Source organism: Centroberyx gerrardi, chromosome 10, assembly GCF_048128805.1.
Source record: "Centroberyx gerrardi isolate f3 chromosome 10, fCenGer3.hap1.cur.20231027, whole genome shotgun sequence".
NCBI classification, from domain to species: Eukaryota; Metazoa; Chordata; class Actinopteri; order Beryciformes; family Berycidae; genus Centroberyx; species Centroberyx gerrardi.
The window spans coordinates 2895241-2907740 of NC_136006.1; the positions used below are offsets into that span (position 1 = coordinate 2895241).

Sequence of the window (12500 nt, forward strand, 5' to 3'; positions counted from 1 at the left end):
AAACAGGAGGCACGTTCAAGAGGAAAGTGGTTAACAATAAAAACAAAATGAATAAAACAAAATAAAAGAAGAGATTAAAAAGTGGGCAAAATCAAAGCAATCAGTGCATTTTTAAAACATGATACTGGATGGCAGAGCGGGGTTTGGCTGCTAATTTAAGTTTAAAAATATAAATGTTCTGTCAGGAGCTGCAGACTGAAGCTCCATCCGTAATCTGTTGTTGTATTTAATTAACTCGTTATTTTTTGTGAATTTAAGAATTAGTGGCGTCTCTAGCTGTTTGTTTTTTGCATTTGTGGTTATTGTATTTTTGGTTCTGGTTCTGAAATCTTGTGTTTTAGTGATCCTGATATGTAGCCTAGATATATATATAAAAATAGATGCAGCCTCAGTGCTTCTTTAACCGCAGCCTGAAGACAGTTTCCAGCTCTACTTTCGCTTCATGCTGCCGCTCATCAGTCTGTCTCGTCACTGAAGACTCGATCTGCTCCGTGGAGGTTTTAGTTCCTCTCGTCTGCAGACTCTCTCCCTCCTGCCTGGTTCTCACATGAAGAGTTTCCCTCCTAAATGAGCTCTTCGGTATTTTAAATAACTGACAAACTGACCGCTGGCTTTGAAAGTGAAGCAGATTATGAGTCACATCAGGACCGGTGCTTGTTGAATACTTCTCTTATCAAAGATAGCGTAGTGTCTTTTTTGACATATAACGAATGCAGGTAGCAGAATCTTTCCAAAATAGATACATACTGCTTTGACTGTTCAACACACACACACACACACACACACACACACACACACACAACACTCTCTCGCTCTTCCACTGACTCTCCCTCACTCTTTTAAATCCTTCTCTCTCTCTCTCTCTCTCTCTGTTCTCTCTCACCCCAAGTCTTTATTTTCACTCTCTCTCTAAAGTCTCTAAATAGCTTTTCGGTGTAAAAAACCTTCATTTGTCTCTCATCCAATCAGATTTCACGTTTCATACAATGATGCGACCCAAAGAGCTTTACAGACAAGATGAGAACAGTTGAAGCAGCTGACATGAAACGGTTTAAATAAGTATCAGAAGTAGAAAACAGTATATAAGAATGTACTAGCATGAAGTGATGGACTTACTGTATGTGTTGCTAACTATAGGCACTGTTTGTTGTGTGTGTGTGTGTGTGTGTGTGTGTGTGTGTGTGTGTGTGTGTTAGCCGTCAGATGAAGACAGCCTGAGCCTCAACGTGCCGATGAGCCACATCACTGAGGAGGAGGGAATCAGCAAGGACGACTCCAGCGAACACATCAGCTCCCTGACAGGTACACACACACACACACACACACACACACACACACACAGATAGTGTATAGGAAGTGCTGGTGACAGAACAACACTGCTGCTCTCCTCTGCTGTCACACACAGGAAGACAGGAAACCCGACAGCAGACAGACCTTTCCGCTCTTCTGTTGGTGTGTGTGTGTGTGTGTGTGTGTGGGTGTGGGTGTGGGTGTGGGTGTGTGTTTGTGTGATGCTAAATAAAAAGGTTAATGTCTGTGTCTATTTGAGTGTGTGTGTGTGTGAGAGAGAGAGGTTGTCCTTGGAAGTTGTTTTTGGAAGAGGAGGGAGAAGGGTGGGATGCTCAGGACTCATGTTGACCCTGGCTAGGAGTGTGGGTGGGTGGGTGTGTGTGTGTGTGTGTGTGTGTGTGTGTGTGTGTGTGTGTGTGTGTGTGTGTGTGTGTGTGCATGGGTGGGTGGGTGAGGTGGCAACAGAGAGTGAAGGTTAACATCAGGAAATTGGTGTCAGCATGTGGACGATCCAAGGGTGGAGTGACAGTTTAATCAGTGTGGGGTTGGGCCTGTGTGTGTGTGTGTGTGTGTGTGTGTGTGTGTGTGCATGTGCGTGTGTGTGTGTTTTCAACAGAGGTGAGTCTTGAGGCACAAGTCCAAGTCAGGTCCATGTCATTAATGTCAAGTCTCAAGTCTAAATGTAGAACAGCAAGTCAAGTCAGAACAAATCAAGAGTCCAGTATCAATTTAATATCTTAAAGAAAACTAAATATCTAGGACTTTTCAATGCAATATGGTTTTAATAGGATAAAAACTTGGTAAGAGCATCATGAGTTTGATTTCTATAATCAGTTTCAACTTCAATAAATTCAATCATTCCATACAAATTCAGAAAACAGAATTTAAATTCAGTCGTCCGCTGGAACAAATCTCATCACTTTCAATCTAAGTCATTTACACAAACACAAGATCTCAAGTCAAGACTTTAGAAACCTTTTCAAGTCATCAAAGTACAAGTCAGAGTCAAGTCCCAAGTCACCAGAACCCAAGTCAAGTCCAGTCTCAAGTCTTCTCTTCATGCATCAAGTCAAGTCTCAAGCTATTAAAACTGTAACTTGTGTCTGACTCGAGTCAAATCAAGTCAAAAATCAGATTTTCTCTCTTTTTAGCTTTTTTTGTAAGTAGAGACAATAGAGATTTTTGCTACAATAGACTTATTTGTTTCAACTGTAAAACATTGAATAAAGTCTGTAGTACTAATGCAGGAAAGCAACAGGATAAATAGATGAAAGAAAGGGAACTTCTACATTAACTGCCACTGTAGCTCTGCAGCTCTGACAGCAACAGACCGTTCATGTGCTGCTCCAGCTGTCTGTGGCTCTGCAGTGTGTGTGTGTGTGTGTGTGTGTGTGTGTGTGTGTGTGTGTGTGTGTGTGTGTGTGTGTGAGTATCTGGGCTGCTGGACTCTATTAGTGAAGTGCTGGATCTCTCAGCTCCCCTGACACAGAGTTTAAATAGACCTCAATCAGCCTCAATCAGGTCAGAGCTGATGGAAGACACATTTACTGATCTGCAGAGTGGAGAGAGCGCTGCTTTCTCCGAACAATCCTCTCAGAAACAGAGCGGAAGAGCAGCACAACATTTATGTAGCATGTTAACATCTACAGTAATGTAAATTGATGGGTACTGTCCCTGTCAAATGAACCAATCAATACAAATAGAAATAGAAATGTACCATCATCCTCTGTCTCTTCATCCTCTAGATCCTTCAAGAACAAGCAGAGACATTGATAGCTTCCCTTTGTCCATTTTTTGTTTTTAAAATCTCCTTTATCCCCTTTTTTATTTCAAGTTAGCCAGTTAACTCCATTTAGATAGCTTAGATGCCTCCTATCTTACAAGAACTTTTTTTCTTCTTTTTTATGTCTTTATTTCTTGTTTCTTTTAACAAATCAGAGGGATCTTTGAGTCATTCTGGTTCTATATAGAAGTACTATAACCTTTGTTTCTCTGGGTCTGGTTCTAGGACTTGTACATTGGTTATAACACACTCGTTCTTTGTATTCACGGTCGATGTTGTCTCCATTTCAGCAGACCCGAACTCCGACGGTGTGCGTCTGATTGAGGAGAGTCCTACGGAAGCCCTGAAGGAGCAGTTTGGCTACAGAGACGCCGCTCTCAGCACTCGCTTCGTCAACTACATCAAGGCAAGGCTTTCACTGAGTCTCTGTTACTGACTGTGTTTCAGTCTCGTAATGCTAAAGCTGCCATAGTTTCCCCTGCTGGCGTCTTGGGAAGTGTTGCGTGTTGTTAAAGATTCATGTAGTAAATGGTAAAGGCATGAATAATGGAGGAATCAAAGTCTTTTAAGAATGTAATATTACATAAGGCTATTATGTGCCACTGTGCTAAGTTTGTTGGCCTACTTGTCTTTTTAGTCTTTTAGAAGACCTGCGGGTGGTTTTAATGGAGTAAACAGGCTGAGCCCCAGTAGCATTCGCAAAATGTCACTTAGTGTTTGTTAATGTGCGGTGAATTTGCTTTAGAGTAGCCTACTACTCTGATATGGTTTGCAACACAGGAAGACACTGAGCGTCTGTAGAAAATCAAAGTATTTGAAAGTGGCATCATCATGGAGGTCTACGGCTAAATATCTAAGAACTGGACAATAAAGAGAGCAGCTGAGTCAGCTTGTTGTGGTGTGGCTGTAGATCCATTCAGTAACGTTCTCAGTAAAAGTGAATAGTGTGATAAGGTGGATTTGGTTACTGTGACACAGTAAACTGTCTTGTCTTTAGCCCTAGTCTCTACTCCAAAACACTCTGAGTTGTAGCTTGAGAAGAGTCAGCTCAGTTAACCTGAACAAACTGTTAGCTAGCTAACTAGCCGGCAAACACACTGATGTTAATGTGAACATGCTAACGCTAGCTGCTGCTAGATACGTTAGCTAGTGTGCTAATCAGATGTGTTAACAACAAGACAGTGATGGTTAGCTGCCCCCCCCCCCCCCCTCCCCCCCCCCTCCTGCTCACTCTACTGCGTCAGCTTAATGACTAAAATCGAATCTACTGTAGATGCTAACAACTTATCTGAATTGGACTTGATTTGAATTGTCCCAGTTAAACCCCAGCCATCTGGTACGCAAAGGTAAAAAATAAACGCTAAGAATTGGACACTACTGGACTATTTGATCCAGGGCTGATAAACTGACAGAGAGAGAGAGAGAGAGAGAGAGAGAGGTGGTTGAATGAGGGAGGGATGGAGAAAGGAGAGGACAGGATGGACAGAAGAGAATAAGGAGAGGAAGAGTTGTTACAGTGTCCTCCTTGTGCGGAGGAGCTGCTGTGTGTGTGTGTGTGTGTGTGTGTGTGTGTGTGTGCATGTGCGTGTGGGGGTGTGTGCACACAAGGGGCTTGGTGGTAATGTCGCTGAACTTCAGCCAATGGCTGACCGAGTCGGCAGATCATGTGACATAACTGCAGCTGGTGCTGATGTGAAGTGTGTGTGTGTGTGTGTGTGTGTGTGTGTGTGTGTGTGTGTGTGTGTGTGTGTGTGTGTGTGTGTGTGTGCAGGGTCGGACGGCAGCAGACTTTGACGAGCCCCTCAGGATAGAAGAAGACTCACACTGGCCCACAGAACAGACGTAGGTCCATCTATCTATCTATCTATCTATCTATCTATCTATCCATCCATCTATCTGTCTATCCATCTATCTGTCTCTCTATCTGTCTGTCTGTCTGTCTATCTATCTATCTATCTATCTATCTATCTATCTATCTATCTATCTATCTATCTATCTGTCTCTCTATCTGTCTGTCTGTCTGTCTGTCTGTCTGTCTGTCTATCTATCTATCTATCTATCTATCTATCTATCTATCTATCTATCTATCTATCTGTCTGTCTGTCTGTCTGTCTGTCTGTCTGTCTGTCTGTATTTATCTTTTGTGTATATTCTATACTGTCAAAGTACTGCATTGTACAGATTATATAAGAATTATAGATATTAGATTATAGATTATAGACCATACTGATAATTTGATCATAGACCATACTTTTAACTTTAATTTTTAACTTCAATAATCCACTTTGTTCCACTTTGGGGATTAATTATTCCAATATATGCTGTATATTTTGATAGACATAAAGATTGATTTAATATCATGTAGACATAGAGTATATTTATATGCACTTTATTGATCCTGTGGAGAAATTGGGTCGATCCAACAGCAAATAGTAAAAGGATACAGCAAATAAAAATAAGAATAGAAATAATAATACAGAAAAAGAAGGTAACACAAACATATGCAACTGACATTCTCAACGCTAGAACATATTAAGTAGAAATGAATGTAATAACAAACAAACATGGAAAATGTATTACACTGAGTACACTGTTTTCCTTGAAAAATTAGTTAAAAGTTGACATTTTTGTAGATTTACACAAAGTTTTCACCCAGCAGCACTGATATAACTGTCACTCTGATTATTGGATATTCACATTACTCCTGCCTTGTGTCGTGGGGCTGCAGGTCAAAGGTCACGGGGGGCACGGAGCTCCACATCGACATGATCAACCAGCTGAAGGAAGCTGTGGAGCTGCTGCAGGACCCCAACAGGTGGGACCAGCATGGCACCAGAGCATACTGACACCTTACTGTGTTTCTCAAAGACTGTTCAGGGCCTGAGGCAGTTGTTCTGGAACAATCTGTATCTCAAGTGACTGTTACTGTATGCAGTACATCATCCTGACCTTACTACCCATTGTATAATATAGGATGAATACCCAAGAGGTTGTTTTTTACTGTGTTTTTACACCTGTAAAGCGGAGTGATACATGTAGTGAAGCGTCCCAGTGCTGCTATACTGTATATCAGTGCTCATGGAACGCCTCCTGTCCAATCAGATTACTCCACCGGGACTAACTGTTGTATAAAGTAACAATAATCACGGTAAAACTTTTCAGATGGTACAGATGGTATTCAAGGACGTTCTTTACTGATATTACCGTAAATCCTCTAATAGTGGCCTGTATCATTATCATTATCTCCGATAATGGCCGGGGGCGTGGTCGACACGAACAAATAAAGGCCGACCTCAAATACAGGCCGGGGGAAAAACAAAGGAAACAAGACTAGCCGTCGGCGATATGATATAACTGTATAGATTCTACTCTTAGCTTCAGTTAGCTTCAGTTAGCGTCAGTTAGCTTCAGCTTACATGCAAACAACGGTGGATACCAGTAAACTCCTGCTGCCTGTTTGTAACTGTAGTTTGTAGTAACGTACAAGTGCCACAAGACGGCTCGGCCGGCGGAAGTCTCCGGAGCATGCCGTCGTCGATTACCGTAATTATCGTAATGCATCGCAGTAACAAAAAAGCGTCTACCTAACGAACCCCAACAGAAGCAGATCAGAAAACAAGGAGGCTTCGTACTAAAATATGAGCAAATATACTTATCAAACAGAGGGAATTAGAAATAAAGGCCTGTCTCTAATATAAGCCTGCTTCCAATAAAGGCCTGGTACCCTCTGCAGTTGAGGTAAATAAAGGCCCGGGCCAATATTAGAGGATTTACGGTATGTGAACTTCAGTTCTACCGACAGTACTCTACTCCTCATACCTGGCAGCATCGCTGTTGTACCCATAATCCCAGTAAAGAATGTCCTCAAGGGTATTATGGCTTTTAATTAAATTAAATTAAAGCGTTAAATACAGTTGAATTATGGTTTTTAATATATGTGTACTGTCTGAAAAGTTTTCTTCAAATTAATAATATTGATCATACAACAGATAGTTTCCCAGCTACATGAATATAATGGAAACACTGATTTTACCCATAATTTTGTGTGTTCCAGCTGTATTATGGATATTCCCACTCGTGCCATCCATGCTAAAATGTGTACACTCACTGTAGTATAAGGTGTTTTGGATTAAAGCGTCGATGTCAGATGTTTTGAAATACTACGATTGAAAATAATAATAAAAAGGATTGACTGTTGTGTCAGGGTGAGCATGGAGCCGGAGGATCTGTCTGGAGTCCAGCTCTATCCTGTGGAGATGGTCATGGTGGAGGAGTCACTCAAGTAAGGCTCTGAGTGTGTGTGTGTGTGTGTGTGTGTGTGTGTGTGTATGAGAGTCTGAGTGTATTCTTGCATCCATGCATGGGTACTCAAACATCTTGACTCTTTTATCTCATTCAATTTCATTTAATCACGTTTCATAATTTCTTATTTCATCACATCATTATTTATTATATTTCATCATATCTCATTTCATCATTTAATCGTATTCCGTTTCATCACATTTCATCTTACGTCATATCTCATTTCATCACATTTTTATATCTAATTGTATCTCATTTCATCTCATTTTACCACATCTCATCATATCTCATTGCATCACATTTCATTTCGTCGTATTTAATTATATCGCATTTCATCTCAGTGCCACTGCTGTAAACCCTCTTATCCTTCTTTCTGTCTCTCTCTCTCTCTCTCTGTCTGTCTCTCTCTCTCTCTCTCTCTCTCTCTCTCTCTCTCTCTCTCTCTCTCTCTCTCCCCAGTGGGCAGGAAAGTGATGACGGCTCCACCACACCCAAGGTACAGTGTGACTTCCTCACTTTGCCACAGCACGACACAGCAGCTTATCATCAGCATACAGGATCACTATCTAACTACTAACTGTAGTATGAAATGACAGAGAATAACTGCACTTAATTTACATTTTATGTTATTTAGACAACAAGCTTCAATTCCTAGATCACCAACATTACAAGTAACCGATAGTAAGGAGGTCAAGGGTCAGAGGTCACAGCACCCAGACTCCCTTGTAAAGGAAATACGAGCTGAGGAGAAAGGAAAAAAATTTCAATGAAGTTGGCACACTCTTCATTGTTCACTGGTCTTTTTTTGGTGATAAGACAGGTATAGGCTACAACTTAAGTATAATTTTGACTTCACAAATTACCTCAATTTACCTTAATTAATTAAGATTGAGGTAAAAAAAAATAATGTCAGAATTTGAAATCAAAATATGGGACAAGAAAATATGTCAGATGTATCATGTTTGCACAGTAAAGATGCCAGCCTATTATTTATTATTACATCTATGCCTTGACCCATGTAACACAGAACAAAACTACCTTCTTAATGCAGCAGCATGGCTAAGCTTAGATACCAAACCCTAATACTAGATCCAGTACCTTAATGAAGAATGCTAGATACAAGTATACTCAGGCAAGTGTGCAAGTAGATCCTGACCTTTTTTTTTGTCTGTGTACTGCTTGCAAATATGAAGCATACTCGACAACAAAACCTTTATGTATGCAAATAAATCGTAAAAATTGACTTAAATTCACCTAAGGCCTAAACGTCTGATGCGTTCTGTAGCAGCACATGGCGGAAGGTGGCTATGAGTTCCAGAAGAAGAGACAGATGATACTAGAGAAGGCCAGGTTTGAGGCCCAGCTTGCATGCCAGCAGTATGAGTGGCATATGTCAATCAAGGTAAACATAGCAGCAAACCACTGGATGTAGGCTATGTCCCGCCCCTTGAAGTGAATGCCTCAAATTGTCCTCAGTTCTGTTTCCCAGTGATCTCATGGTCTTTTACCTGTGTGTCTGTTTACTGTTAGACGACCAAACCGCACCGTGCGTTCGCATGCGTCACCTTCCATCCGGCAGCAGGTGACACATGTGAACAGAGTGGGAAACTTAACTTTTCTCTCTACCTGCCATGGTAAAATTTTCACCAGTCACTCTGAGTGTTCACCTGCAGAAAGGTTTGTTTGAGTCAAATAGATCTTGACATAGACGTGAAAACACCTGCCAGCAGCTGGTGGAAATGACAAACTTGTGGCTGGTGGAATTGATAATTCCCTGTCTTGCATGTGAATGTGCACATGTAAATTTGAATGTATTTTACGTGTCAATGTATATAGAAGGAGTTAATTTGCAGAGGCAGCTGATCTGTGGTGTCTTGGGTCTTTTGGGTCTTGGTGTCTTGTATGTTTCATGTAGTGTAGTAACTGTAAGTGACAAATACTGTCTGAGGGAATGTTGTTGGAGTTTGCGATAAGTTTGCCCGGGTGCCATGTTATTATGTCATGTTTTTTTAAGCCTTTTCAGTTTTTTTAACCTTTTCTAGGGAAGTTGACCAAGCGTACAACATATCGCCCTTTTTAGCCCCGTCCTGCTTCACATTCATATACTGTAGTTCTGCACATTCACACTGGTTTAGGTGCCTTGCTCAAGGACACCTCAACAGCAGCTATTTAGGGAGGAGAAGCCGGTCTGGGGATTCAAACCAGCAACTCTCCACCTCTCAAACCTCTGCTGTCGCCCCCAGTCGCTAACCCTCACTGATCACCTGGAGCAGCTAGCAGCAGCAGCAGGATGGTGGAGCCAACATGGCTGCCACTGAACACTGCGGGGTCTCAGCTGCTTTAATGGATGGCTCTGGACGTGACCATCAGTCTTCCTCTGAGGGTCAGAGCCACGGCCACCAAATCAATACGGTTCACTCTCAGTGCCATGGCAACTACACGCTAGAGATTGACTGAATGAAGATGTTTAAATTTGCATTTGCAGGCCTAATCGATGCTAGTTGCTGAAGTTCAGTTCTTCTTCTTCTTCAGTAAAGTTGTAGCTGAGGGACCGAACACTGAATAGAGTCGAATAGAAACAAACAGCAAGAGAGAAGACAGTGTAGACTTTAGACCGAGGAGAACAAGACGGCTTTGTTTGATGAATGTTTCCCCAGATTCATTTAACAATGCTGTGAAGTAGGAGAACGAGCAGACACACACACACACACACACACACACACACACAGTGCCTCTGGCCAGCATGAAACTCTGAGAAAAAGCCTTGCAAACCCACACAAAAGCAGCAACACACTCATTTTCCCCACCCGGATTTTCCCAGACGATCAAAGATTTGAACCGACAACCTTCTAGTGCCAAACCAGTTTTTACCGACTTCCTTTTAAAACAACAGTGAACTCAGATTTTTCTGTGTTGGTAATGCTTTGGAAACCAGGTTAGTCTAGACTGTAAAGAGACCGTCCTGCGAACAGAGAACCAGGGTTCAAAACCACCGCATCAACAAGCCTCCGCCCTGCTGAAGTGTCCTTGAGCAAGACACCGAGTCCCTCCCAGCTCCAGACCCTGACCTCTGACCTCTGACCCCCCCTGTGGAGGGGGGTGGGGGAGGATCAATAGAGTATCACGTTTTTTAAGTGACATCGAACACAAAATCTTTGCAAAAATCAATACTAATTAAATTGTATTGAATTACAGATGTCTAGACGAGAGCGCTGACACTAAATCAGTCTAGTCTCTCTCTCTCTCTCTCTCTCTCTCTCTCTCTCTCTCTCTCTCTCTCTCTCTCTCTCTGTCTCTCTCTCTCTCTCTCTCTCTCTCTGTCTGAGGGTTATATAAGTTGAGTAATGGTCAGTGAAATAGAGGAGGGAGGATAGGTGGAGTGCTGCTCTCTTTAAGCCAACTCACAGGTCAACTACAGTGCACTGAGCTCTCATAGAAACCTGCCTCACACACACACACACACACACACACACACTCCCACAACTCAAAACCTATGTGTTTCTATGTATTTTTATTTCTGTGTGCATTCCTTCATAAGCCTCTATGTATATGTGTTCATAACCCACTCCCACATAAAGTACAGGACAGAGAATATCCAGCATCTATTAAAAGAATTATACGTATTGCACATATTAATACAGTATTAAATATCCATATATGTACTTACTGCTGTATTACCTCCGTTTCCGTTGCCGTAGGGACAGGACAGATCTCCAGTCGGTGTTCCTCCGTCGTTCACCAGCCCGCCGTTTGGACTGAAGCCCCGTTCAGGTGAGCTGGGTCTGGGCAGCAGTCTCCTCAGGGTGGGGGTCCCATGTGGATCGTCCTTTTATTTACAGTGGCAGCTATTGTAGAAGTCCCACTTTATGAATTTATCCTGTATATATTCTACTGCAGACAGATTTATTTTTCCAATCCCGTTCTTACAATTCCTCTTGAGGATGGGTGCAGCAGTAACTCAGCAGGTATGCAGTGAAAAGTGGGACTTTGACAACGGCTGCAGCTGCACTTTGAATGAGAACCTCAACTTACCTGGAATACCAGGGAAAATCAGTCGATCCCAGAGAAGGAGCCGTAACATATGTGACTTGACGCAGGCTGTCGTATCATGTGTGTGTGTTTTATAGTGTGTGTCAGACCTCTAACCCTGGCAGTGTTAGTGCCTCGCTCTGCCTGTTGAAAGTCCCACAGACACGAGTTGAATCCAAATCGACGTGACTGATGTCTTGGATGGGTGGAAATCTAGACGTGATTTGATCTGATTTGATTTGACATCGTTATTTAAACAGCAGAATCCCATCGATAACAGACATGACAACTATGAATAATTTGATGTGAATGTTGGAGGCCAAACTCGGTCTGCTCTACACAGAGGGATATACGACAGAAGTCAAAACCCCCATGAAAACCCTCTAGAAATACACAGAGTATTTATCACAGCTGTCAGAGCACAGAAAAATACTCCTCCCTCCCACCCTGCTTTGCTAGCTACCTACACCAGAGAAACCATCAAAACCAACCCTGCATTTACCATTAACTAGTATGACAGACTTTGGTTTAATGGATCTTAATTGGCCTTATTCACGTCGGCCATATTTGATTCATGTCCTACTCATCGTGGGAAACACTGCCTGGAAGACAGTGAAGCAGAAAACAGAGGGAGACTGAACCGGTCTTTGGAGAAAAAAAAAATAGACCAAAATTGTGCCAGCATTAGCTAAATTCTGGTTTATATTATGGTTTAAATTATGTTTCCCTCTGCTTTTCAGTCTTCTGCATAGTCTTCAGCAGTCTTCCCACCACAAGCATGACATAAATCAAATATGGCCGCCATGTGAGTGAGGTGAATCGGATTGTGACTGTAAAAGTGAACGCTAGCTTTGATCCAGATCAACACAGACTGACCCTGCAGGTCTGCTGACATGCGGCTCCATGGTCACTTTCTGTCCGCTGTGCTTGTGAAGTCGTAGTGAACGTCGGTCCCATGCTTCTCAGAGCGTTAGCCGGCAACCATCCAGCCTATGTTTGCTAATTGTTTCTAGTCTGTGAAATGTTGCTAACTGCTAATGGAGCTAACATGATGCTAACAGCATGTCATGGAATCTGTATTGTGAAATGCCACTAA

At 42.2% G+C, this 12500-nt stretch overlaps 1 protein-coding gene across 1 annotated transcript in view; it reads left to right on the plus strand.

Moving 5' to 3' along the window:
- lrch1 (leucine-rich repeats and calponin homology (CH) domain containing 1) overlaps window positions 1-12500 on the plus strand; it is an 85806-nt gene that overhangs the window by 63174 nt on the left and 10132 nt on the right. The window contains exons 8-15 of the mRNA XM_078286006.1: window positions 1197-1302; window positions 3364-3479; window positions 4845-4915; window positions 5802-5888; window positions 7278-7355; window positions 7835-7871; window positions 8661-8777; window positions 11074-11146. Coding sequence (XP_078142132.1) covers window positions 1197-1302; window positions 3364-3479; window positions 4845-4915; window positions 5802-5888; window positions 7278-7355; window positions 7835-7871; window positions 8661-8777; window positions 11074-11146 — 685 coding nt within the window. The remainder of the gene's footprint in view (window positions 1-1196; window positions 1303-3363; window positions 3480-4844; window positions 4916-5801; window positions 5889-7277; window positions 7356-7834; window positions 7872-8660; window positions 8778-11073; window positions 11147-12500) is intronic.